Genomic DNA, 26,837 nt, shown 5'->3' with positions numbered 1-26,837 from the left:
ATGCATGTGATAAGCGTATTTTTCTTTTCTTTTGTATCTTTTCAGGATTGATTAAATATTTTATATGTTTCTTTTTTACATTTTTCTTACTAGTTTGCAACAGTTACGAATATAAGTTACATTTACCCCATCTTTCAAATCATACTGCTCTTCCAATTATTATTTTCTGCTACAGTGTGCTTATTTTCCCCTTCTGGGATTAGTAGTTTTATATACCCAACGCTGAAATTCCGGCTGAATTTGAAGGAAAGATGATGAAGTATGAGAAGAAGTGACTGGAAAAATAACTGAACCAAGTATAATCAGTGACATGTACTGTCTCTTTATGGACACTGGGGTAGTTCACGACCTTTGATCGCTCAGTTTTTTGCTCCAATCACCACCCCAGAGCTTAGCCTGTCCGGTCATTGCGCTTAATGAATTCTTTCCCTCCTCCCTACTCTATGCCTGAAGGAGTAGATGGCCCACTGTGCAGCTTTAAGACCAACTTCAAGTTAAGTTTAGTCTGTTTAATGCTCATCTAGATTCAGTGTTTCTTTAGCTCTTTTCTTGCTTGTTTGTAGTCCAGGCTCAGGAAACAACAGGACTGAGATTAAGTGTAACTGAAAAGGTGAGAGTTGCTCTGTCTTACCATGATGTAAAATGTTGATCCAGCTTAAAGTATTTATTACTTTGCCATTTGTTTATGAATTTTTTTTCTGAGTATCCATACTTTTATTCTGTATAGTTGACCTTTACGTGTGTGGTAATCATTTATTCACTAAAATCCAACAAGTGGACTTTCAAGAAATTTTTAAACAAATATATGCACATGTAGCTAAAATATAACAAATATTTTATCCCTTTTGGGTACTGTCTCTTGTACATCCAACCAACATCAGCTGCTGATTATTTACTCAATTCTGCCCACACTTTTCATGTGTTTTAATACATTTTTTAGAGAGTTAGAATATATAACAATAAATAACTATATAACTTACAGTATCAGTGACTTGTCAGCTAGAATGCGATGCCTTGGCTTTGTCCGCTGCTTGAGAAAACGGTGGGCCCCAGCACAAACATCCCGGCTTGTTAATGAGAGAAATCTGCATAGATCTGTGCATCGTCTGGAACAGAAGAAGGTATTTTATGGTTTGAATTTAAATGATAAATAGACTGGATTGAGCTTTTCTAGCTGTTTGGCCACTCACTACATGCCACATTCATCCAGTCATGCACACAGCATTCCTTGGTATACATATTTTTTGCTTTTTCTGTATACTAATACATACTATTGGCGGCAATGTGGGGTTCAGTGTCTTTCCCAGGGATAAAGTTGGGATAGCCAAGAATTCAACCACAACCTTCCATTTGGTTGACCACTGCACTTCTTCCTGCTGCTTTGTGGATGGAGAGGATGAGGAACAGTTAAATGGAAGCAAAATTCTCTTACACAAAAACTTCACAGGAAAAATTTAGTCAGAAAACAAACAAACATATGACCCCTCGATTTAAGAAATGTTGCCCTTAGAATTCAGTTTTTATGTGCATATAGGGTAATATTTTTGCAACATACAGTATGTGATCTGTATATACTGTATTTGTATATATACTTGTGTGATATATAGAAAAATGTACCTGGATGAAAGTAACAATAATGGCTGCCTGTTAAAATTTATTCTAGCATTGGAGAAAAAATGTCTTGATCAAAGTCCACTTCCACCTGTAGCTGTAGATTAATATGTTCAACCTGTGACCAGATCTGCACACATTTCACTGTTTAAAAGATCATTTTATGTATGAATAATAATCTTTGTTTTCCATCTTCATTACTGTAATAATTATTACTGGAGGTGAAAACAGTTAAAAGTATGTCTGGAGACCTGTTTGTTTAAAAGCTCTTATTCTGAAGCCTTCTAAACTCTTTAAGTACTTCCTGTTTCACGAACGGCAGGAAGTCAAAACAACAAGCACTTGTAAGTAGACTCAAGTCAGTTTCCAGGTTTTGTAGATTTTTATGCTTATTCCTCATGACTCACATGCAACCTTCAGATGTGTTCCTGGTTAATATTTAAAGAACAACCAGTAAAGATGAGCTGCTGTGATGAAATGATGTGATGAAAGGCATTCTATTCTATTCTATTCTATTCTATTCTATTCTATTCTATTCTGTGATGAAATGAGGTGTTATCAGTTAGTACATGTTCACAGAGGGATTATAAATAAATACTACAAGAAGATTTTTGGTCTTTGATGACATGTCTCTCCCTCTATGCACGTTTGCTTGTGTATTACTAGTAAATAATCAATCGTAGCTTAATTACAGTTTGGATTATATGCACACTTAAGGCCGAATATATATATATATATAGATATATATATATATATATATATATATATATATAGAGAGAGAGAGAGAGAGAGAGAGAGAGAGAGAGATCAACCAAAGCATTAAAACCACCTACTATATATTGTACAGGTCCCCTTCCTGCTACCCAAACAGTCTGACCTGTCAAGGTATGGACTTCATAAGAGTCTGTCCTGTAAAATTCATAGGTAGCCTCCATATGTTTTCCATATACATGGTCCAGTTTTGAGGCCTATATGTTCATTATAATTGCTCCAATGTATCCTGAGTCTCCATAAGATGCTCTGACCCAGCTTCTCATATCTGGTCCATGTCAAAGTTGTCCCATTCTTGTATTCTTGCTGCATATTTTTCCCGCTTCCAACACATCAACTTCAAGAACTAACCATTGACTTGCTGTCTTGTAATTGACACCCTTTGACAGATGCCTTTTTTTGAAAATAATTAGTTATTCCAGGTAACTTTCATTGGTTTTATTGTTAGCAACTTGGCAGAAGGTGAATAATTTTGTAAAGTAAAAATAAAAAGAAAGATTGATACATTTCCAGTAGGCCTGTCAGTAATTCCTGTACCTAACTCCACCAGATGATGGCAGAGAACACACCATGGGCTCTGATCTCAGAGGTGGGCGGGGAGGGTTACCTTGAAGATTGCACCAATATTATGAAACAACACTTCAACATCATCTCCAACAAAGACTTTCTACAAAACCCCGTCCTGCATGGCCCAAAAATCCAGGCCCTGTTTGTCTGGAACTGCTGTCCTGCAGCTGAGCCTTCGCTGCTGAGTTCCCTGCCATCGCTGAAAGTGGTCGCCAACGGGGGAGTGGGTATCGACCACCTGGATGTGCCGTACATCAACAGTCTTGGTGTGAAGGTGACCAACACGCCCGGCGTGGTGAGTGATGCAACTGCAGATATCGCCATGGGTTTGCTTCTGGCATCAGCACGGAAGATTGTTGAGGGTGAGATAAGATGAGCCTAAACTATAATTAACTAACTCAAGATTTTTATTTGTCATAATAAATAATCTCACAAGTAATTTTCATACTGCTTTATTATGGACAGTTTTTATGTAATGTACTTTCCAACTAAATATAACGTTTTATTTTGTCTCCTTCTAGGTCACCTAGTAGCTGTTGATCCCAAGACCACCCACATACCTCAAAGCCTGATGGGAGTTGAAGTCACAGGGTCGACTTTGGGGATTATTGGAATGGGACACATTGGATACAAAATCGCTCAGAGAAGCAAAGGCTTTGATATGAAGATCCTTTATCACAACAGAAGCAGAAGGTAAAAGCGAGGACACAATTCCCTTAAGTAGAAAAATGTCTTTCATATTATCCAGTACTGCATTCTGCAGTGATGTGTGAATTGCTAATGAAGCCAGAAATCTAAAACATATTTAACACAATGAATAATCAAAACAGTTTTTATGCAAAGCTTCTTTCTTGCTGTTGCTCAGGAGTGTTGAAGATGAGCAGGCGTTGGGGGCAATTTACTGCAAGAACATAGATGACCTGCTGAAAGAGTCGGACTTTGTCATGCTGGTAGTCAGTCTGACCTCAGAGACCACAGGCTTGATCAGCCACAGAGAGTTGTCCCTCATGAAACCCACAGCAACACTGATCAATGTCAGCAGAGGTGGGAGTAAAGCCTCCCCTGCCAATATTACTTATTCAGAAGCAGTCATTTGTTTCTCTGATGTTGTCTTGTCATATGTCTCAGGTTTGGTTGTGGACCAGGGGGCTTTAGTCAAAGCTCTGCAGTCTGGAGGAATCCGAGCAGCAGCTTTAGATGTGACCCACCCTGAACCTTTACCCAGGTACCATCTCTATGAAAACACCAACACCCATAACCTGTTTACCAGTCTGAACATACAGCTGTATGGAATGCGAAAATTAACTGTAAGTACTTGGTTTGTGTAGGGATCACCCTCTCCTCAGTCTACCCAATGTGCTGATCACTCCTCATGTCGGGACCAACACGTATACCACCACAAGAAGGATGGTGCAGCGGATGGTAGAAAATGCAGTGGCTGCTGTGAAAGGTCTTTCTGTTCCCAACGAAGTCAAACCGAAATTACTGCATTGACCTTATCTGTTGGTACTGAGGACCATACACCTGTTTTTATCTGGTTGGTTGCATCTTAGATAGTCAACATGGATGCCCCAAGCTGCAAAAAATTCACAATTGTGGCAGTTTGTCAGTAATGACAACTAAAGATATAATTGCTGACAGTAAATATGACTTTTCTAATAAAGAATTTAGTTTTACTGGATAATAAAGCAATCAAAATATTCTTGTTTCTTTCTACTGTTTTCAGATTAGTGCACCGTCTTTAATCTCTAACATCAGCTAGAAAAATTGGAAAAAAAGATTTTTAGAAAGGCAGACACTCAGCATCTGTTCTTGTAATGGTACAAAACTGCAGATGATTTATAATCGATGCATGGACCTTGTATTTATTAATTGAATATGCTACTCTTGCTGTAGCCACAAGACTTCTGTTGTAATTGTATTAATTTATTGCATTTTGCTAAATTCCAGTCCACAATTTTATTAAAATTCTCATTATGGTGCCCCATTTTTTTCATGATCAATAAATGTCATAGCTATTGTATTATGACAATGATCTCATTTATTGTCACATTTGATTTAAATGTTCATCTGATAGTTTTCCTTTAACCTCTTAAATGTCTTTCTCTAACTCTTAAAAACAAAATATAAATTATTTCTTTCTTTCTTTTCTTTCTTTTCTTTCTTTCTTTCTTTACAAGATATAGGGTAATGTGGGTTGACGATCTCTAACGCGCAACTTAATCTTTGCAGAGCTGCTATTTGACCGTTTGGTTGCCTGATTATAAAAACAAAATCAGTTATCATTTTTAACAATAGCGTAAATAGGATGCATACAGAACTAATAAATACAATTAACAACAATCGCAGTAAATATTTATTTTATATCAGTTTTTAAAATAAATTAAGAGTTATTGCTGCATTTTATTCAGGCACTTAACGAAACCCTAAATTTGTTTTAATCATCAATAATCGACAGCCAAGAAGGTCCTCAACACAACAGGCATGAAACTTTAAGTGAAAACGAAAGGTTCAAATTTTTTGTAGGTAGCTACATTTATCTATTTTACTGCACAACTGTTTATTTTTGCGTTTGTTCGCCGGACATCACCATGTTCATCTCTTCAGAAGACGCACCGCCCGTCTTAAAGAATTTCACCCTCGTCATGGTGAGTTTGTGGATTTATGCCGGTGTAATCCTTTGCAACATTTGAGTTGTTTCTATTTTGCGCTGTCCATTAATCTGATTTAGGATTTTGTTGACATTATAATATGAAAAAAAGACCAGAGTGCATGTATAAACAAAATATGAATAAACGTCAGAGACTGGATGAAAAAAGGAAACCGATGCTATCATACCTGGAAATTAAATCCTTATGTAATTAGTACGGATGCATTAACATGTACACGGCATGTTACTGTTTCTATAAGTAATTATTTTGTTATTATTAAGTAGTTTCCTCAGTAACCTCAGTACCCAACTGGTGTTAGTGGGGTAGTCTTCAGCTCACTTCAGCTTTATTTGCCAATTCACAATAACGTCATATCAGGGGCACTTAACATGCAATCAATTAATTGTCATCCAGTCTGTATTCATACAAGCCACTTCATAATAAATAATAGCTTAGTTAAGATAAATCAACAGATTTAATCGAATCTTGGTTTGGTTAACAAAACACTAACATTATAAAACAACACTACATGGAAAAAACATACATATTAGATATAATTTTATTGTCTGTGTATTAATGTAAAAGAATAAGTTTGTTGTTTGAGTCAGTTGAGCTGATTTTTTTTTTTTAATTATCTTATCTGTTGATAATCTTCATTGTGAAAAACCTGCTGATAATTTTATTTTTTGAGAAATTAACTATTTGGTTTGTTGAAATTCGGAAGATATCAGGTACATTATTGCAAAGTGCGAAATTATTATGAAAATGAAAACATTGAGTAAATATACTTGGATACATTCCTCTTCTGAGTTTGAACAATATATGGTGTAAATGGACTGCATTTTATTTGTTCAAATAAAAATGCAGTCCATTTACACATATGAGGAGCTGAAACCTTGCAAAGCGCAGCATATTTGCATAAAACTCTTTTAATCTAACTCTTGTTGTCATTTAAAATAATAAATAAATAAATAATTATTCCCTCCAGCCAGCAGTGGCTGTCGGTAATGTGGGTCAACTGGCAGTCGACCTCATTGTTTCCACTCTCAACATGAGTAGAGTGGGCTACATACACACAGACTGTCTCATCCCGATGGCAGGGAACAACCCATACACCACCTGCAAAGAGGACGCTGAGGTGCTGCACACTCCTGCAGAAGGTAGTCTCATCTGATTAGAATCTATGTGTTGTGTCTGTTCGACTAATGTCATGCAAGCCTGCTTGTACTGATCAGAAGTTAAATTTGTTTGTGTTGAAGAAACAGAGTTGTTAACAGAGGTCAAAAATGAAGACTGAGCAGGTCCTGTAATTTTGTAAAAACTGAGACCACAATGACTTTAGGTCATGTGTAATGTTTTTTTTTTTTTCTGTTTTGAAATTAAAATATATCTTTTTTAAAATGAAGTCTATCTTACCACCATCTGTCATGTATAGTTTACACTTCAGCAGAACTGAAGCTGGCAGTTCTTCAGATCAGAGCACCAATTATTCAGGTAAATCACAATTGGCTGCACCAGCATGGTTTTATTCTGCTTGTTATTTAGCTGAGATATGATTTAATCATATCGGACGGGAACGAATGTGGTACTATTCAATTAACATCTCCAACTTTGGTTTTTACGGCAGACAAAGTCCAAAAAGTTCCGTCAGCAGCTCGTGTCTTGGATCAAAGCCAGTGGCTTTTCCAGGATAGTGGTTCTGTCCAGCAGCCATGCATATCAGAGGGACGACCAGCAGCTGCAAGGGTAATCATGTCCTCACCATCTATGTATTTATCTTGCTTTAGCTATTAATAATCAGCTTGTGTATTAACAACTGCGTGCATGCATGTATGTTAGCACTCCTCTGAGGTACCTGGTCACCCCGTCTCTGCTAAAGATGAGTGCAGATGCTCTGAAGGAGCTGGGATGGAGGGAGATGGAGCAACTGCCGGCTTTTCCTGAACTAACAGACGCCAATGCAAAGCCTTGGCTCTACATACCAGGAGCAGGCATCACCAAAGGACTATACACAGACAGGTAGACAGAAAGACATGAAGCCATTGAAAACACGGAAGACATTTAGAACTAGACTGGGCTCCTTAAAACTTTTTTACTGTCCTGATAAAACTTGTTTTATTAATGTCCTGCGGAGGTTTGGCTGGTGATTCTGGGATGGGATTGTGATTACTGTTTTTAAGAACGGGAGCAGAGGAGATGTTCTTACTCTAGGTATATCACACATACTTCTTAGTCAAACTGTCATGATATTTGTCAGGGTGTTGGGGAGTATATTCATCAAATGAGTTTTGGGTTCAAGAGTATCACTGTGATTTGGACTTTCACTTTCTCCTTTAAAGCATAGATTTTGTCCAACCGCAGAGGACATGACTCTTCCTCTGGCCATCTTTTCAAGGTTATCTCTGAAGGCAATAGTTAGCTCACTGCTGTAAGCCAGCACTGAGTCAGACATAGATTCAGTTCATAACTCTTATGGCCAGGATTTTGAGGATTTGAAGGTGTCTGATGTGTTTAGGATTGGCTTTATGTGCAGATGACGTGGTCCTGCTGACTTCATCAATCGGTGCCTGTAACACTGACTTGGATTGGTTAAAGTCAGCTGTAGTGGTTTGGTTTAGAATTACAACCCCTAAGCTGGTCTGGAAGGTATGTTGCCTGCTGTGGGTTATGGATGAGTTGTTGCGTCGAGGGCTGGAAGATAAAGCATTTAGAGAAAGGAGCAGTAGATTGGTGCTGTGCCTGCTGTGATGTACCTGTACCTGCACATATGTGGTAGAAAATAGAAAGATGTATCTAGCTTCTCTAATGTTAAGTAAAAAATAGTTGCAGCTCCCTTCTCTGCAAAATTAGTAACAGTTCTGTCATTTTTATTTACAACTCCACAGATTTAGTCTCACTCATCTCAATTGTTCATTCTGTGTGAACCAAATATTTGCATGTGTGATAGTTCAACGTGTTCCACATTTTTTGTCATAATTCTTAAAGCTTTGTTCAGAATTGTATCTTGCTCAGTTACATCTACAGGATATGGGTGTTTTCTACCTTTATGTAGGGCTAACATACTTTACATTCATGATGAGATCACAAGGAAAGAACAAAATGCACTTCTGTCTTCTCATTGAAGAAACGTTTATTATCAGATGCTTCTTTGTGTCTGATCACATGTGCTGGGATGTGTGTTTAGTTGCAAAGAGGATCTCCCGCTAGCGGTGCTGCTGCTCTTCTGCTCAGAAGGCGACAACATCCCAGATGCCTTCACCCTCGTCAACCATCTCAACGACTGGCTCCATCTGCTGGACAACCAGGTGAGTAAAAGCCCTGAATAACCACTTTCCTGTAAACTTAGACTTAAGAGAACTGTGTTATGTTAAGGCTGATGAGGTGCAGTTGAGAGTTTAAAGTTACAAATATGTGCTCCCATTTCAGAGCCAAGAGCCTAACAGCAAGTGGAAGATTCCTGCTTCCTGGAATCTCCTGTTTGGAAGTGGCATCCCTCCTGCACTGTTCTGATTCACATTTCTGTTGTTTTTTTTATTTTATTTTGATGCTATAAATAGTTTGTGATACATACAATTTAAAAAATACTTTAAAGCAACAAATGTTCAGTCTAAATAAAAACTTATATTCAGACAGCTTCATGTTGAATTAACCAGGTCAGGATATGAAATGTGGTCGTATAAGCCCCTCACAATAACAATCTCCATTCTTCCTGTTTTTCACATTTATCTTCACATGTGCCATGATTACAGGAATTGACCTCCTAAACAAGCACTTCTGATGTACTATATTATAGTATTTGAATATTTTCCAATAAAAGATTGTCATGGGAATTCACATGTCCTCATCTCAAAGAGTTTGTTTCACTCACTGGATACTGCCTCCACCCACTTAACTGAAAACGCTTGGCCAGGCGCCATCCTGTATTCCTGGTAGTCCAGCCTCTGAGTAATATGATTCCCCTCTACAACTCGCACTGTGGTAACGGCAGGACAACTCTCTTATTCAGTTACTAAGCTGATTGCCAAGTTCATGGTTTTCCCCTTCAGTCTGCATCATTGTTTTGGCTAGTTTCTGCGTAGGCTGGTTGTGGGAAAGGAATGTGCTGACGGCATTTAAAAAAAACAAAAAAAAAAAACATGGAGCAATAACATAGTTTAGCACTTTATATACTAAAATGCACAAACCCTTAATTAAAAATCATTTTACTCAAGTGTCAATCTATTGCCTTTATTCTCAATAGAATATAAACAAATCAGAAGGTTAAACTGAGACATATTAGATATTAGCTCATTTTGAATTTGATGGCAGCAACCCATCTTAAAAAAGTTGGAACAGGAGGATGTTTACTATTGTGTAGCATCCCCCCCCTTCTTTCAAAAGCTGTCTGGGAAATGAGGACACCAGAGACCTGTTCCAGAAAGCAGGTTCAACTAACTGAATCTAGCTCTGATACCTGTATTCGCCATGGCAACTGCTGACAAAAAGCATGCTAGTTATTTCACTCTATTGGAGCAAGAGGTTCTTGTGCAAGAGTATGAGAAATGCAAAAAATCTTTCCAAAAAAAGGGAACAGGAGAAAGAAGCAGCACAGGAGAAAATTACTCCCAGTGTCAGTTTGGAAGCTGGAATCTTAGTCTACTGATTTGATATTTAACTTTATTAAAACTGTATCATGTGGGTTGAAATACCGGTGGATATAATAAAGTATTGAGTTTTATTTAGGTTCAGTTCCACTGGGGAAAAACATACGCAGATGCAACTAAACTAAAATATAAAAACATCTCTCAGAAAGGAATATTGTATATTGTTGTAGGCCATGATTTTTATCTCTTATGTTTCTTTTTCACACTGGCTAACATACAAAGTAAATATTCAGTGGCTATTCCTACATCCAGTAATTTAAACCTAAACAAATGCTGCTTTAACACAAGTCTTTTTTCCTCTCATCTAATATCCTGATAAATATTTCAGGTCAGTATTTTTATCTTGAGGTACTAATAACAAGCTGCTGGATGGTTCCCCGTTCCTCTCTGGTCTGCAGGACATAAGAGTCCATGGTTTTCATATTGATTTTAAACTTTTGACTCATTTGACCACAGAATACTTCCCCATTTTGGCTCAGGACATTTGGTACAGAGAAGATGGCAGCATTTCTGGACCGTGTTCACATAGAGGTTCTTTTTATGACAGAGCTTTAAATTGCATTTGTGGATTGTGCAACAAACTGTGCTCATTTGGTCGGTGATTCATAGAAGTGTTCCTGAGCCCATGCAGTGACGTCCAGTAGAGAATCATGCCCGTTTTAAATTCAGTACTATTTGAGGGACAAAGATCATGAGCTTCCAGTTTTGGCTTTCAGCTTTGAGATTATTCCTGATTCTCGGACGTGATCTTCCGTCTTACAATGTGCCAACTCCTCTTCCAGGATTTCATTGCCCCTGTTCCAACTTTCTATTTATGCAGCATTCCAAAAGAAAGGGAAAAGGTGCAGCTAATGATGAATCACCTAACAGGTTAAGTAAGAAAAACAAATACACTTTCATATGTAAACTAGGTGATACTGGTTTTATTGGAGACAAGAAGGAAACTTAAGACAAATTCATTTCAAAAGGAGAACAAGTTTAAGAGCTGTCTGCTGTATTCAGATCTGTAACATAAGCTCTTTGTTTTTACAAGCAAAAAATATGTCTTTTATTCACATCTTTTTTAAAAATAGTACTATGTACATCATGGAAACATTTCATGCCACTGTAATAATTGTGGGAGGAAGCAGTGTTTGTCATGATACCAACCCCACGTCACCTGAAAAACTTCCAAGTAAAGTTTTCTTTTTTATAAAAAATAGAACATTTTTATTTTTGCCTCTGAAAAATGTTTTCCAAAAATACACATATGAACAGCATTTGAAATTGGCAATGCATAGCCCCTATTTTCAGTCATGTCACAAATTTCATGAATGCAAATAAGCACAAAAAACAGGGAAAGCTGCAAGGAAAAAAAAAAAGATCTTTAATGCTGTGCTAACAGTGGCTGCGGGGTGGTCTGGGGGTAAAGCGCTGGTGTGTTTGTCTTCAGAGAATGTCAAAGTGTCATCTGTAAACAGTTCAGAGAGGATGAGAAGAATCTGGAAAGCTGAGGAGGGGCTCGGAGGCAACTGCTGCTAACAAAAGGGAAGAATGATGAGGTGTGCAGTGCTAAAAAAATGCACTTTGGCCAGGCAGCAAAAAAAGAAAAAAAAAATAGACAAAAAAAAAAAAAAGCAACGAAGAGGTGAGGAAGATTGGGTTGGAGTTGTGGAGGAAGAACAGAGAGGTCAGAGTGAGCTGAAGTTCCCTGCCGGTGCTGGCTTTGTGCCGGAGCTGTAGTCATGTAGCTGCTGGTGGAGACGATTAGCAGTCACTGGTTTTCACCCTGTCATAAGACACAAAATTGAGCAGAATTCAAACAACTTTTCTCCTCTCTGTAGAAGCTTTGGTATGATTAAAAACAAACAATAACAACTCATGCCAAGATCCAGTAACTTGGTCAAGGATTCAACATGAATTGCAAAAGGAAATGAAAAGTGGCCAAAAGGAGCTTCAGGAAATATCTTGAAACATTGATCATATAAAGTCAGATAATCAATGCAGCAAAAGCAGCTGAAATTATTAAAAAGCAACAAGTCACAGCGTCTTCAGAGGATCTTAGTTGTAAGCAGAAATAACTCCATTCAGCACTGCAGAGCATTCAAGAACATCACTGGATCCGATCATGTCGCATAAAGCAAGCTCTGTCTCCAAGGAGTTTGGATTACTTACGTAGTTATGACAGCTGTGGTGTGCAAATCGATACTGAAATATTCATTGAAAATTTAGTAATTTGGGGTACATATCTAGTTTATCCTTCAAAGAAAAACAGTTAAAATTACCTATCGGGATGTAGTTTAAATGATGCCCATAATTTTCCTAGACAAAATTCAAACATTTAAACTCAAGATTGTAACAACCAAACCAAACCTAAGAGGAAAGGCACCATGCCAAGATTCTGGACAAAGTTGAAGTCCTCATATCAGAAAGGTTAAACCACCAAAAGTAACATGCAACAAACCTTAGAGAAACCAACTTGATGTGATGGGTCGAAAGCATTTCATTACACATTTATTACTGAGCAACTTCATAAGTGACAATCATGACTCCATGTGCTGTCTCAGAGATCTCATTTGCATACAAAAGTCAAAACTACTTTTACTTACAATGCAGTGGGCTTTGACTATCAGCTCCTTATTGTGTACTGTCTTTCATTACTGAACACACAGATCAACTCTGCCACCAAATTTGAATATGATGCACAACATAAATTTGCATTTTGCATCGTTTCAGCTGCACCTGACATTTCAGTTTCAAAGAAGTGTTCACACGTACACACGCCATGCTAGAGTGCAGTCACAATTAACACAACTCCAAACCACAAGAGCCAAGCAAATCACAAGATCAGAAGCCCAACAGAAACAAAACACTGCAGACAGCAAGTACACACACACACACACACACACCTCCAGGTACAAGAGTGGGCGTTCTTTCTTTTTTTTTTTTTTTTCTAAAGCGGTAGGCAAACTTCTTCCTCTAAATGTGCTCTTCGTGGTTGTTGTTGTTGTCTCAGAGGGGGGTAAAGATAGGCTACTCCCCACCAGACAGGTCAGCTCTTGTCATGTGCAGCAAATACACCCCAAACTGTCCAGAAAAACCACAACAGCAGAGTGAGACCTAATCAGAAAGGGTGCACTTTCGACCGTATTGCTGAAATGACACTGACATAATCACACAACAAAGGAAGGTTTCTCAGAAATGACTTGGAAGGTGCACTGTCATCAGAGAGAAGTGCTTTATCAGGTCTGTCGGCCTTTAAAGCAACAGAGGAAAGAAGTCATTTAGCTAGACTTTGTCACACTACATGCCAGAGAATGATGGGAGGAGAGTGGAAAGGAAATAAAAAAGCAAAAGAAAAAAAGAGTCTGCATTGCTTCGGTATTCAAAGGTTGAATTAAGCACTAAAAAAGCCTGTACTGACTTCCTTCTGTCAGTGGGTTTAAAAGAAATCTTGCTTAAAAAAGGTTTTCTTTAACATCTCTTTAAAAGGCATTGTACAGGAAAAAGGTTTTTTCATCCATTTAAAGGATTATAAAAGAGAAAATGGTGCTGCAATTTTTGAACATGTATATTTTTACACATATACACCCCCCCCAAAAAAGTTGAGACTTTATGGAACATGTGGAAAGCAGTGTATTCTGCATTTAATTTATAGAAATTACAAACCTCTGTCATCTACTTAACTTGTTAGTAAGTAAACATCCACTTCGAGGCCAATTTAGGGACAGAAATTAAAATAATAAATAAAATTATGTTGTTTTAAAAAGGAGAATCGTGATTTGTTACAAAAGCAGTAGCTATGAAAGACTGGAATCTCCAGATTGCCAACATATAAGAGAAAATCATTGAACTGTTGTTCTCAAAGAAAATTCAGAAGGGATTTAGATATTTCTCTCTCTACAGTCCATAACATCATTAAACCATTCAGGAAACCTGGAGAAACTATGAGAAGTGTGTAAATGGCAAAGTTGCAAGACTGAGTCGGACACCTTTGATTTCCGACCCTTCGCAAGTCACTGCATTAAGAACCCTTAGAAGCCTATCTAATCAATAATAATAGATGTAACCAGAACAAGGGATTCCTTTGGGAAAACTTTGTCAAGAACTACAATATGAAGCTATATTTACAAATGCCATTTAAACTTTACTGTGCTTATGTTAACATTGTGCTGAGAGGCTGATGAATTTTTGGACTTGAAGGCAGGCAGGATGGACTATCTCAGAGCTGCAGTTTGTGTCTTGCTGAAAACAATCAGTATTCCAAATAGACCATACAAAACAACATTCTGCTTGAAGTGAGGAATTTGTGGAGGATTTTGAAAAGAAAAAAAAAAAAACACGTAAAACAGTTCATTGGTATCGTCAATGCCGTAACATCAACGTTACAAAGTGGTAAAATCTTTACTGGCCCAACTTTGGTGTGGAAAGTGTTGCAGGGCTGAAACAAAACAGATGTATATTAAAGGATGTCCCTTGTTTATGTTAAAGTAAACCTAAAAACTGCTGGGTTTTTTTAAAAGTTGTAGTTTCCATACTGTCTTGACTTTTTCAGATTTGGGTTTGCAGCTTTATTTTTTTGAACAAACAGAAAAGTGTCTGTGTTAACCAGTATCTACATATAGCATATCTACTACACTTAGTGTGAAGAAGTAATAATACCACGCTGCATGCAGCTTCATGATTTGTCTAAGAAAGAAATGGTTGTAACCCAAAGATTTAAATCACCTTTTCCTCTTCCTCTCTGAGTCATTTGACCTGGACTTGCTTTGGGATGTTTTGGCTGTGCCGGATTTGGAAATGCTGTCTTCTCTGCGTCGTTTGCTGTGCAAAAAGAAGAAAAATTGTTAAACAGCTTTCTTGCTAATAACTACAGATGACGTAGTTTGTGTTTACAATGGTGCAGGCCATATTCAGATAATTCTGACAAATAGCTGATCAAGTTTTTAAGATTACTTAAATTTGATTAATTTGTCTAATTAAAAATCCTGGATGTTAAAACTTTTTAATTTCAAGCTGACTGTAAAAGTAGTTAGCTGCTGGCCTATCCAAATCATCAGCTAAAAACGACCTCTGGCCAATAATCATTGTGCGTTTCGTTTCTTCAACTCACTGTACTGACTGTGCTGTGCTGCCATCCTGCTCCTGTTCCTTGCAGGGAGACTGTGTAGGTACTTTGCCATCCTGTCTGTATTCTCCTCCCTCCTCGTGCTGACCTCCTCGTTGGCTGCCATTGTATCGCTCCACCGGACACCTGGCTTGAGGCTGAGCCGAGGGCGGAGACTCTGAAGACGGCGCCTGATCTTCTTTGGATAATTCGCGCCATTGGTTCTATGCAGGGAGAGGAAAAGGAAAGATAAACAGAGAAATAAAAGTTTCTCCAGATATAATAATACAAAAAAATAATTAAAAAACATTGAAAATTCGTGTTTTGCCAAAGAGGTCACTCAGAATGCTTTTTTAGTTTTGTTTTATGGAAACAGTCTATAATTGGTAACAGTCAAATCATTTGATAAAATCATGTTCCAGTGGAGGTTCTGCTGTGATAAAGATGGTAAAAGAAGATTATGTCAGAAAAAATAAAACATAGAAGAATCATGTTTCAAAGTTTCAATCTGACCTAAAAACCATTTTACGGTGTATAAAACCGTGTCTGGTACTTAAAGTGGAAGGCTAATAATTTTATTATGTTTCATATCGGAGACTGTTTCAATAACAGATCAGTCACACAAAGAGAATGTCAAAGCTCATGTGAATGCAGATTTTGTTTACACATGCCACCAAGATTAATGATAAAGTTATCTACATAAATCATGAAGTAAATAAGTATAAATCTGGATTAATATGCTACCTGTACAGAGGAGTCTCCCATGATGAACTTGCCTCCTTCAAGGACAGCCATGTAGGAGAAGCGTAGCTGGTCAGGAGTTTGGATCAGGCCCATGCGGTACTTCCTCATGTTCAACAGGATGCTTTTAATGTCCACTGAAGAAGTGTCTTTCCGCTTCTCCATCTCCAAAAGAAATAAAAACTATTTTGCTAAACAATCAAGAAAATCTTTTTTTTTTTTGGTATGATTTCATAATGCCCCGTGTTGTTTTGCATTTTTTTAAATGGAAGAAACCTTTAACGCAGATGGAGTCAGGATATCAGTATAAGTCAGTAGAGTTTTATTTTTTTTAAAGCCACAATCACTACATAAATGTACGAATTCAGCTTAGGTAACATGCTTTTTTTGTGAATTTTACTGTTTTCAAGCATGTGTTTTAATCTTGTCACAGATTTGGTGCAGTCATCAGGCACTTAGGGCAGAAATGTTTGGGTGTACAACACAAGCATAAAGGTAGGTCTGTGTTCAGCTGCACATGACGTGCATGTGATTTCCACAATGTGAATCTGAGGCATGCTCAGACACACTTGTAATCTTAATGTTTATGCTGGCTGAAAATTTTGGCAGTTTTCAAGAGGCACTAATATTTTCTTTTTTCCATATTTATCCAGGTGTGAAAACACTAACAACAAATTCCATGAACCATGTAATTAATATATTTTCAAACTGTACAGGAAGTCATGGCTACTAGAGACTGAAAGTAAACTGAAACAAATATCATGTACTGTCCTTGCGTAATAGGCTAAATTCTCTGTCTGAATATCAGCCCTTGGTTGTACACAACCACATAGAAAGGTTTAAAAAGAAAACATTATAAAGACATCAGATAGATAAAGAAGCAGCACTTACGAGGACTAGGCATGTGTCAACTAATGAAAACGTCCCTGAGCGTCCAATTCCAGCACTGCAGTGTACCACAGCTGGTCCATGATCCACCCCCAATGCTCCAGACTCCCGTACCTTAAAAAGGAAGTTTAGGAAGGATGCTGGGGACTCAGGAACACCAAAATCAGGCCACGTGGTATAATGGAAATGGTAAATCTCCCTCTTCTCCCCTGTCTGTGACAGCAAACAAAACAGGCTGCATTAGAAGCATGAAAATGATAAAACTCATTAGCATTAACTCTGACAAGGCTGATATTTATCATAATGTGTGATTACGGGAGGTTACTTCAGATGTGTTTAACTGGTGTACAAGGTAAATATTTCAGTAGTTGGTTTCAAGTATTGATATTTAATAAACCAGCCTCTGGAAAAGTCCTTGAAGGGCACTTAAAGGCAAGTATGAACTTAATTAATTTTCATGCTTGCTATATTATAATGTTGATATTCAACTTTTTTTTTTTTTTTAATTTAATATTGTTTATCTTGAATACTAAAATTACCAATTGCATGCATGTGTAGGATGATATAACTCTGCATGAAAATGCCATCCAAACTACTCTTATCTATGCCAAAAAATTGTGTTTTCGCTATTAAGAATCTTTAGATCAAAAAGGGTCATGTCATCTTGGTGTGTCACCCTCAGGTTACAGCAGTTCAGTGGGAATTTTCCATGTTTTAAATAATGAAGTAGCCTACATTAAGATTCTGCATCTCCAATACTCTGGTGGTGTAGTAAGACTTGGTGTCTTCTGACAACAATGTGACCAAGAAATGTGTGTCTCTAAAGGCCATCTCTCTCTCCTCGGCTGTGGGCCAGTACTGGGCGCACTTTTCCTGTCACAAAAAAATTAAAAGAGACAAAAAATTAAAAAAGATATTTCAAAGAAAATGAACATCCATCCAAGATATACCCAACGAGAAGCAGATGCTTGTCAGTCTGATCCCTGATAAGCTGTAATGATGTGGAGGATACAAGTCCTTTATTTTATCATGTTTTTGTCTTCTCTAGTTACCAAATACCTGCACACTGATTTAGTAACACAAAAACCATTTTGAATTAAATTAGGTTAATAGGTGCTGTGCTGAAGGTACAACCATTTTAACATTTGATAGAGAATAGATAAAAAGGTCACGTCTACAGCCAACATTTCACCAATTTGCTTAGAAACAGTAACAAAACTGGTCAGGATAAGTTTGTAAAGCTGCTGAAAAACCGTAGATGTGGCCAACATAAAAGAGTCTTGTGAGGTTAAAAATATCTGTTCACTAGGTGCTCTTTATCTTCCATTTCTGAGAAAAAGTTAGCGAGTGAATCTCACGAAACAGCAAGATCCATTCCAGCTGCTTTACTGAGAAACAGGGAGGTCACAGCTGGTCTGGCTGAAAGAGTTTTAGAGTGCCTGTTTAATCTTCACATAACAGAATTACTGGAACTACAGGGGTTTGGAGGTTGGGTGTCAACCCAGATCCTGTACTTCAGTGAAAATGTTGTTAAAACACCAAATTCTAGTTATGCTGCCTGGAGACGGAGAGCACATTTATAGTAAGATAATTAAATTAGGATTTTATGCATTTTTGTAATGCTTCAGTGATTCAGGTAGTATAAAACAGTGTCTAATCAAAAACTAGCTTTTACAAAACAGTCTTTGTAGGGTGCCAAAATAAGTGATGAGTGATAATGTTTCAGTCAGCATGTACAATGTAAAATGAGCTTTTCCAAAACCAAAATATTAGCTGTACCAGTGAGGCTGTGTGGCAGTTAAGTTAGAGAAACACACTTTAGTTGCCTCAAATCTGATTGATTTGTTTCCATGAAAACAGAAGCAAACAAACAGTGCAGATCTCTGCCAAGACACTTTTTTATTTTATTTTTTTGCCACTGATTGTGGGTATTATTTTTAAGCTCTAATGGCAAAATTATCCCTATCTACCTGTAGTAAAGAAATTCCTGGATTCAGGCGTAATTCAGGTAATAAATGGTTGAGCTGTGAATGGCTTAGATTTGCGTGGCTTTGTCCGGTCATGCCTTGATTATGAAATAACAGGTTTATCACCACAAGAAAAACATGTTGGAATGCAGGTAGACAACAAATACTGTATATAAAAGAGGATATTAAGATGGTGACTTGCAGTATTAAAGTGTATCATAAGGATATGAGCGCAGCTGGATTCTGAACAAAGACTAAGTGGGCTATCCCTCTGCAGACAAAGTAGCTTTGTGCGGGTCAGTCCCTGACTGAGAACTAATGATTTTATCATCTGATGTGTCTGCTGTGATGTGAAGTGATACAGTTTTGTTCCAGCCTTCATTGTACAAAAGCGTCTACACAGCTTAATATAAATGTCTGAACTTCACACTGAACCATTTATGGGTCTGTGTCTTTAGATTTTTGTGCTAAGTATGAACATTGCACTACATACCTGTGCAATACAAAGCAAGTCAACACCTTTCTCTCTCACTGACCAAAAGGGGGGTGTGACTTTCATCATTAATACTGTTCCTGAGGTCATGGGGGTCTTTCAGTGCAAAACATTAACCACATGTAGACACAAACCCCTTAAAAGATCAAGATAAATTCCATAACTTGTATTTTCTTTCTTTAAAATTAATATACTAAACTTTTTTAGGTGTGTAGCTGTGAATAAAGTGGTCTATGTATGACTAGCTGTTCTGTGGTCTTTTTATATCTCTGCATTCCTCTACATGTGGGTGTGTTAGACAACAGACAAATGAAACATATGCCAGACATGATGTCCTTTTTCTTTGTCTTTTTTCTCTCTCTCTCTCTCTCTTTCATGTGTGTTTACCGATCCTTTCTCTATGACCCTGTTGAGCATGATGACTGCTTTGGTCTTCTGCTCCCAGATCATAAGCCACAAGTGGCCACAGGTGTTCCTGAGCGGCCCCTGTGAACAGAATACACAAAAACACTGATCAGTTGTGCAGCATGGGAAGGGGGGAGAGTCAGAGGGAAGTCCCTTACAATGCAATTCTGTGTAATCACTCTCTCCTTAGTAATAACTAGATCTGCTGGACAAATGAGCTAAGCAACAAACAGAGGACGGTCTCCATTATTGTGCTAATGCAACAGAGATTTACTGAAAAGGTCATGACAACTAAAGGTTATGATGCAGTTGAGATAATTGCATTTTGAAGGATGAATAGCTTAAAATGTCAAATGCCACTTTAATGACAAAGAAAAACTAATGTGTACAAAAGTGAAGACTAAAAAATCCCAAGTACACAACAAAATGAGGTAACACAAATAATGATTACTATAAAACATGATAAAGGACTCCATTTTCTTTGCATATATTAAAAGACTAACCACAAAATATTTTTTTAAAAAATCCAACAAATTCAAAAATTTCTGACTGCATATTACCGCTGTTAACAGGCTCTGAAACACCTTCGCAAACCACAGATGACTCATTTCAGAAAAAGCAGCACACACTTATGTTGAAAACATCTAAACTTACTGGTACAAATCCAGTGGAAGTTATTAAGAGATGAATTTATTGATCGTGGGCCTCAGATATTTTAGCAACACATCTCAAAAATGTCTACAAGCTGTCCAATCCTTTATTGTCAAATTATTTTAAAAGGCTATAAACAAACTACAATAAAAGTCTTATGAAACTGAACTGAGAAAAGCTATGTGGCTTCAAATTGGCAAGATAGGAATCAGTCCACAGTGAGAAATATGACTTGGTGTGAGACAAGAGAAAACATTTTTAGATTAGTTTAAAAAAATTTATGTTTTGATTTCTGTTCATGAACAATTTTGATGACTTTAGCTTTATAAATGGCTTTATCCCAGCCTATGAAACCAGTAATGTTTTTTAATCTTAGCTCCAGGTTCTTTGACTTCCAGCTTAACATTTCCAAATACATAATACACCGCAACATCACCATCACCAGCTGCTGGTGAACGGCTGGTGATGGTGAATTTACTTTTCTGAAAATCGCAACGTAAAACGAATTCAGTGCAAGTTGGTTTGAATCACATTCGCCCCTGGACCAATTAAATTATTTATGGGATATTTTGAGAGATTTACTCTGCTATGCTGTTTTTTTTTATGTCCTAATGAACTGACAATGTAACATAAATCCTAAATGAAATGTAATTCATGGGACAATGTCCAACACAACTAAGTGTGGGCCTGAGGCCACAGGTGTGTCACTGACCTGCCCTGCAAGCATTTGGTTTATTGAGGTTGAGGTCAAGGATGGGATGTTTACCCACAATGCATGCGAGACATTAGGATCACATGAATCAAGGTGCAAACAGTGGTGAAACCACCAGGTCAGGTCAGAGCTGGACTGCATTTGACTGATTGTACCATAGGTTGCTGCTTCTCTTTAGTAATGGTCATTTCAATGTCAACTAAAAGGTTTCCTTTACTCACAACTTCTTTGTCCAAAATACATTGACACATAAGTCACATTGATGCTACTTGATTATAGCTTTCATTTATTACCCCTAAACTGTCAGGAACATTGAGCTAAAGCAATGCTGTCTTAATTTGGGTATTGTGAATTCAATGATGGTAAAAAAAATCTAATATAATTTGACTGTCTTTGGTTTAATAATAGAGTAGATGATGTTTTATTTTCTTAATGTTCTAAAGAAATTGTGGAGAATATGACTGTGCTGTTAACATCAGATTTCCAAATACTCGATTGATCAATATGATTCAATAATAATATTGCATATTACTAAAAGAAATAAAGTTTTACAGAGCCCCCATGATTTTTCTTAAAACCTTAAGGTTAATCATTTACTATGCTAATGAATTGGCTTAGGTCATAAATAAATTATTTAGATCAACCAAACAAGCATTTATCAATTATCCACTGACACAATCCAACACAAAGTATGCAAAACAAACTCTTCATAAAATTAGCTAGTACATTTCTATTAGGAGAGCAAACTTAATAACTAAATAGCCAGTGAAGTATTTGAGTAATTTTTGCAACATTGTTTACAAACATCATCATTATTATATGGGTTTATGGTTTCTAGTGGAAATTAACTTGCCTGAGTTAATATGTAACTCCTCTGGGCTTCCTCCATCACTACCAGACTTGCATTGATGTAATCATTTTCTGTGTTCTCCAGCTTCACTCGACTGTGATCAACTGCAGGCAGCGTTGTAGAGAAAATTATTGGGAGGATGGATTGTGCACCGACAGATAAAAGTTAGAAGAAACATCACAGTGTGAATATGGACTTTATGTAAATGTTTACCCACATGGACTGACGTCTCTGTATCTGTTTCTGTTGCGATTCTCCGGATACTTTGCAACTTTGTAGGAGCACTCATGAGACTGATTCCTGATTTCCTAGGAGACAGAAAGAGGGTTTAGGACATATATTATCAGACCTATGGGGTTTCAGCTCCACCATTTGTGTACCTGCATTCTTAAAAATTAGCAGAATGCATCTATAAATATTATTACATATCATCACAGTTTTACTTCCATGTTTCACTGTTGCACCATCCCATTTACTGGCACTCTTAGCTAGGCACATGCCCTACATAGTGGAGCCAGTCTGAGCTAAGGATATTCATCTTAGTCTTTTATGAATGAAGAGTGTCCTTGAAATGTTCTTTGGGATTCTTTTGTTGTCCTTTAGCTAATTTAATCTTGCAAATTTCCAACTAAATAGCAAGCGACTATATGTTGTTTGTTTTTTTGTTTTTCTTGTCAGACACAATCAATAGAGGCTGGTAGTAACGTCTTTCAGACAGTCTGAGCGGCCACAGATTTCTGATAACTGAGTCCTACTGGTAAATCCTATTCCCGGTATGAAAAAAATTGGTGAGTTACATTTCTGTTAGTGGAGGTGTCAGTGGGATCTTGTGAGGTCAGTAAGCAGTGGTCATGGTTCCTTCTGTATCTCTTAATTAGCATTGTAATGGTTCCCCTTTTTTTTTTGTTTGTCGTTGATCTGCCAGGATCAGTTTCTGTCTTTGTGAGAACTCATTCTCTGTGTGAGTTAATACGCATATATAAGGAGTAGAGAGGCCCCAAAATCTTACACGTTTACAGGCTGTAGTGTAAAAAGGTTCATACAATTAGGCTAAATGGAATCCCAGTGAAACACAAAATTTATTGCTTTCAGTTTCTATTTTAGGTCCTTTATTTTCAAATTTTTTATCAGCTGGGTATTTGTTTTAAATAATCTGTCAACTTAGAAAATGTATAAGCTGCAGTGTTTCCTCTACCATTATATTAGGAGGCTCCTTCATTACATTTGTGAACATGCAAATGAAGCTAATTTTAATTAATTTTTTTGACATATAGACCATATTAGACCAGGTCCTGATCAAGAACTACAATAGAATTTCTACATCGTGCACTACATGCATGTCCTATATCTTTTAATATTTTGATTAATATTAGAGATGTGACGTTCATGAACGAATCGATTCTTTTGAATGACTTTTTTTTTTTTTTTTTTACTTATCTTGCTTTTAATCATTTTAATGTAATTTATTATTTTATTGTGATTATGTGTTGATGCCTTTCACTATTCTAAATATCTGTAATATCTTTGTTTTATGTAAAGCACTTTGAATTGTCCTGTACATGAAATGTGCTATATAAATAAACTGCCTTGCCTTAAATGACCGATGGGAACCGATTCACAGCTGTGAGCCGTTCATTTGTGAGCCATTCTTTTTATATACAAATTTTTGACACTGCCTTCATCAAATCAAATCAAATCTAACTTTATAAAGCGCTTTTCATGCCATAGGCAACACAAAGTTCTTTACATGATTAAAAGCATAAGAATAAAAACAATGAAATCTTTCACACAGTCACACGCACACACATATACACACACACACCAAGCCCAATCCCCCCCTTCCAGCTAAAAATGACTGAATGAATAAGTAAATGAATAAATAAGTAAATAAGAAGTAGTACAGTTGAGTAAAATGAAAATAAAATGAATAACGTGTGACATAGAAGTCTGATATCCAACACGCTCCATTCATGTGACGCATCTATGGGCAGAGAGTATTGTTTGGAAACAAATACTGTGAGTTCTATCCAAAACATTTACTAGAATTTGAGCTGAATGCTCAGGTTTATCCTTTTTTAATCTATATTTTTCCTATAATTTTTTAATCTTGTATAGTAGATTTTATATAGGTACATATTTTGATTGTTTGTCATTCTTATATATTGTGAAATTTTGTAAGATATTGTGAGAACGAGCCAGTCTTTTGAATGGCTCTTTGAAAGGAACGGCTCCTCAAGATCCGGCTCCCTCCAAAGAGCCATAAATCCCATCTCTAATTAATATCACTTTACTTTAGCTCTTGAAGATTCAGTCAGTTTTCTACAGTCAACCAGAACATTATTAAATACGCATTTGACTAGGTTAATTCTAAGGTTGAAGAACAGCAGTTCAATCCAGGATAAAGGTTTCACAAAACAGAAATTATTGTAGTTGTTAATCAGAACCTGGTCTAATGTGGTCTAGATGCCAAAAAAAAAGACATAAAATTAACCTCATTTGCGTTTTCACACATAAAATTAAAGTTTCATAAATCAGAAACTGTGTTTTAATGAATATATATACTGTGTAGAATATTTCAGTCCAGATTCGAAGAGTCTAAGTATTGTAGTTTTTTATTTGAACCTGTCTAAGGTGGTCTAAACGCCAAAAAAGTAAATAAAAAAATAGCCTCATTTGCATTTTCCCAAGTACAAATTAATGTTTTACAAATCACAGACTGTGTTTACTTGAATCTAGATGCTATGTCGATTATTTCAGTCCGTTTGAAGAGTCAAAATGCTGTAGTTTTTGTTCGGGATTTGGTCTAATGTGGTCTAGATACAAAAAAAAAATCATAAAATGGACCGTTTGCACTTTCACAAATATAATAAAAGATTCACAAATCAGAAACTGTGTTTTAATAGATCCGCACACTGTGTACAATATTTCAGTCCTGATTTGAATAGTGTCAATATTTTAGTTTCTGACCTGGTCTAGCGTGGTCTAGAAACCCACAAAAAATCAGCGGAATCGCCCTTTACACATATGGCGAATCGGAAGCTACGAATCGGAAGCTAAATTCAGCGTCGTAGGAAATTAGCTGTCAAAATTGTGAAAAACAAAGTTACTTTCAGCAATGCAGAAAGCATTGTTGATTAACTACCGCTGAAATCTTGTAAATCGGAATGTAACAGAGAAAAAAATAATGTAGCTACTCGGAGCTTAAACTATAGGCACAAGCTTATAAACTGTGATTAAGCTTAGTGTCATAAGCTTAAGGTAACATTACGTTATCATAATAGTGTTACAATGAGTTCTGGCAAACAGATGTCAATCCATACAACTAACAGAAAGATGATAAGTCAAAATAGGCAACAACGTGGTGAACTCTGTGTTGGAGAAATTGCTAGCCAACTAAATGAAATGCCCGCTAGAAGTACAAACCGTGCTAGCATTATGCTATCAATGCTAAAAGACTTACTGAGTACAGTTTTTGCCACCGGCCTTCTGAATCTATTTCTTCAAACTCCTGGTCCATTCTCACAGTGGCAACACCGGTCTGCTCCATAAGAAGTTATGTTTATTGGGTATCCGACTATCTACCTCATTACTTTTTTAGGTCACACGAGCTTCAACTCAAAGACTTATTACTTCCCTGAGCTAGCGAGCTGTTGCCGATTGTTTGCCCGTTATCTCTCTACTGCAGTTGTCGTCCGGACGTGTGCGCATGCGTCATTAAGGGTCATTCAGTAGCTGTCAAATGAAATGAATGAAAAATACTTTATTAATCCCTAAGAAAAATTGCAGTGTTACAGTAATTTTTTTCTCTCTTTATTTTCTTGTTCTTTATTATTACTATTATTACTATTAAATACAAACAATTACCTAGAAGAAGATATTGTCTTGGAGATGTCTGCTGGCAGAAATTATCTCTGGTACCTTTCTGTGTTGCTTTGGACTTGACAAAGCAGAAAATGTTACACTGCACACACACTGTTGTTTTTTCCCTGTAGTGATGATAAACTCGATCCTTTTAACTGAATCGAGTTAAATGAGTCACTCACCAAAGTGAATCAGATCATAAGTTATTTGAGTCACTGATTCAGTTACCCAAAAGAGTGCATAAAAATCTACATCTGCACCCATGATTCCCATTTTGACGATTCATACCGCTAAAATGGATGACAGAAACATGGAAAATATTCAATTTCATTGTGGAACAAAAAAAAAGGAGTGAAAGATCAACAGATCTCAAATGTCAAATGTGTACTTTTCTTTCTCTCACTCACATAAAATTAAATATAAATGAAGAAAATTATAATGCTTTAACAGTACAACTCACATAACCTCACACATGAAAGATAAGTATGGGTAAGACTTTAAATATGGTAGCAGCAAAACAGAATGGGACTGTGGTGGAGACAATGTTTTTGTTAGAAATTGAATGAGCTACGGATTGTTTAGCATTTTGATGGTCAAAATGCTCAAAGTAAAAAAAGAAAACCCTTCTTCTTTGAAACTAGTAGACAATGTACATGTCAAAAGCTTTGCGATCATATTAAAACTGTCCATCATGAAAATCATGTGAGGGCTCACTTTATCCAGTGTCCATGTATGTAGCTAGTGATTCATTCATGCTAGGAGTCAGTGCCAGGATATTACAAGCTAGTATGATTTGTTGCTCTCAGGCAGGGAGTGAGTGAGTGAGTGAGTTGCTTTTGAGTCAAGCGATGCTACATGAACAAGGGAGGGATTCTCCTGTGTTGTGAGTGAGAACGGGCTACTGTGAGCTGAGTACTGAGCGTTTTTCCTTCATTCACCG

The 26,837-nt window shown here is 36.9% G+C and overlaps 3 protein-coding genes across 13 annotated transcripts; 2 read left to right on the top strand and 1 right to left on the bottom strand.

Annotated features, from left to right (window-relative positions):
- Positions 1–401: 401 nt before the first annotated feature.
- Positions 402–4,965, top strand: zgc:136493 (uncharacterized protein LOC692276 homolog). 6 transcript variants are annotated; one of them, XM_041967231.1, is made up of 7 exons: positions 402–610; positions 1,004–1,121; positions 2,933–3,311; positions 3,471–3,642; positions 3,815–3,993; positions 4,078–4,174; positions 4,278–4,965. In XM_041967231.1, the coding sequence occupies exons 2-7, from the start codon at positions 1,005–1,007 to the stop codon at positions 4,441–4,443; spliced, it is 1,110 nt and encodes a 369-aa protein (XP_041823165.1). In that variant the 5' UTR covers positions 402–610; position 1,004; the 3' UTR covers positions 4,444–4,965. The 6 variants fall into 6 exon arrangements, with proteins under 6 accessions (XP_041823165.1, XP_041823164.1, XP_041823163.1 ...); XM_041967230.1 differs by having other exon boundaries at positions 1,000–1,121; XM_041967229.1 differs by having other exon boundaries at positions 983–1,121.
- A 440-nt stretch (positions 4,966–5,405) lies between these two features.
- psmg2 (proteasome (prosome, macropain) assembly chaperone 2) lies at positions 5,406–9,434 on the top strand. The gene is made up of 7 exons (XM_041967402.1): positions 5,406–5,597; positions 6,589–6,760; positions 7,036–7,094; positions 7,228–7,346; positions 7,440–7,619; positions 8,785–8,905; positions 9,027–9,434. Exons 1-7 carry the CDS (start codon positions 5,541–5,543, stop codon positions 9,108–9,110), a joined length of 792 nt encoding a protein of 263 aa, XP_041823336.1. The 5' UTR covers positions 5,406–5,540; the 3' UTR covers positions 9,111–9,434.
- Positions 9,435–11,142: 1,708 nt separating this feature from the next.
- Positions 11,143–25,733, bottom strand: ptpn2b (protein tyrosine phosphatase non-receptor type 2b). Of its 6 annotated transcripts, none has more exons than XM_042012355.1 (10): positions 25,497–25,732; positions 22,254–22,344; positions 22,040–22,140; positions 19,806–19,904; positions 17,694–17,831; positions 16,962–17,171; positions 16,074–16,235; positions 15,336–15,553; positions 14,951–15,046; positions 11,143–12,011 (listed from the first exon to the last, which is right to left on the bottom strand). In XM_042012355.1, exons 1-10 carry the CDS (start codon positions 25,581–25,583, stop codon positions 11,990–11,992), a joined length of 1,224 nt encoding a protein of 407 aa, XP_041868289.1. In that variant the 5' UTR covers positions 25,584–25,732; the 3' UTR covers positions 11,143–11,989. The 6 variants fall into 6 exon arrangements, with proteins under 6 accessions (XP_041868289.1, XP_041868291.1, XP_041868290.1 ...); XM_042012357.1 differs by having other exon boundaries at positions 15,345–15,553; XM_042012356.1 differs by lacking the exon at positions 11,143–12,011 and adding an exon at positions 13,108–13,309 and having other exon boundaries at positions 15,345–15,553; positions 25,497–25,733.
- Between the last annotated feature and the right edge of the window lie 1,104 nt (positions 25,734–26,837).

Source organism: Melanotaenia boesemani, chromosome 17, assembly GCF_017639745.1.
Source record: "Melanotaenia boesemani isolate fMelBoe1 chromosome 17, fMelBoe1.pri, whole genome shotgun sequence".
Classification (NCBI taxonomy): domain Eukaryota; kingdom Metazoa; phylum Chordata; class Actinopteri; order Atheriniformes; family Melanotaeniidae; genus Melanotaenia; species Melanotaenia boesemani.
The sequence above is the reverse complement of the archived record's forward strand: the minus strand, read 5'-3'. Positions and strand labels throughout refer to the sequence as shown.

Excerpts from the sequence above, each read along its gene's own strand:
- zgc:136493 (XM_041967231.1), top strand. The coding sequence starts at position 1,005 with ATGCGATGCCTTGGCTTTGTCCGCTGCTTGAGAAAACGGTGGGCCCCA. Across the intron at positions 3,312-3,470 it reads AGCACGGAAGATTGTTGAGG|GTCACCTAGTAGCTGTTGAT; the intron begins GTGAGATAAGAT and ends GTCTCCTTCTAG. Across the intron at positions 3,994-4,077 it reads ACTGATCAATGTCAGCAGAG|GTTTGGTTGTGGACCAGGGG; the intron begins GTGGGAGTAAAG and ends CATATGTCTCAG.
- psmg2 (XM_041967402.1), top strand. The coding sequence starts at position 5,541 with ATGTTCATCTCTTCAGAAGACGCACCGCCCGTCTTAAAGAATTTCACC. Across the intron at positions 7,347-7,439 it reads GACGACCAGCAGCTGCAAGG|CACTCCTCTGAGGTACCTGG; the intron begins GTAATCATGTCC and ends CATGTATGTTAG. Across the intron at positions 7,620-8,784 it reads AAAGGACTATACACAGACAG|TTGCAAAGAGGATCTCCCGC; the intron begins GTAGACAGAAAG and ends ATGTGTGTTTAG.
- ptpn2b (XM_042012352.1), bottom strand. The coding sequence starts at position 25,583 with ATGGAGCAGACCGGTGTTGCCACTGTGAGAATGGACCAGGAGTTTGAA. Across the intron at positions 16,236-16,961 it reads TTGACACATGCCTAGTCCTC|ATGGAGAAGCGGAAAGACAC; the intron begins GTAAGTGCTGCT and ends TTTCTTTTGGAG. Across the intron at positions 14,664-14,950 it reads TCAGAGAGGAAGAGGAAAAG|CCCTGCAACACTTTCCACAC; the intron begins GTGATTTAAATC and ends GTTTTGTTTCAG.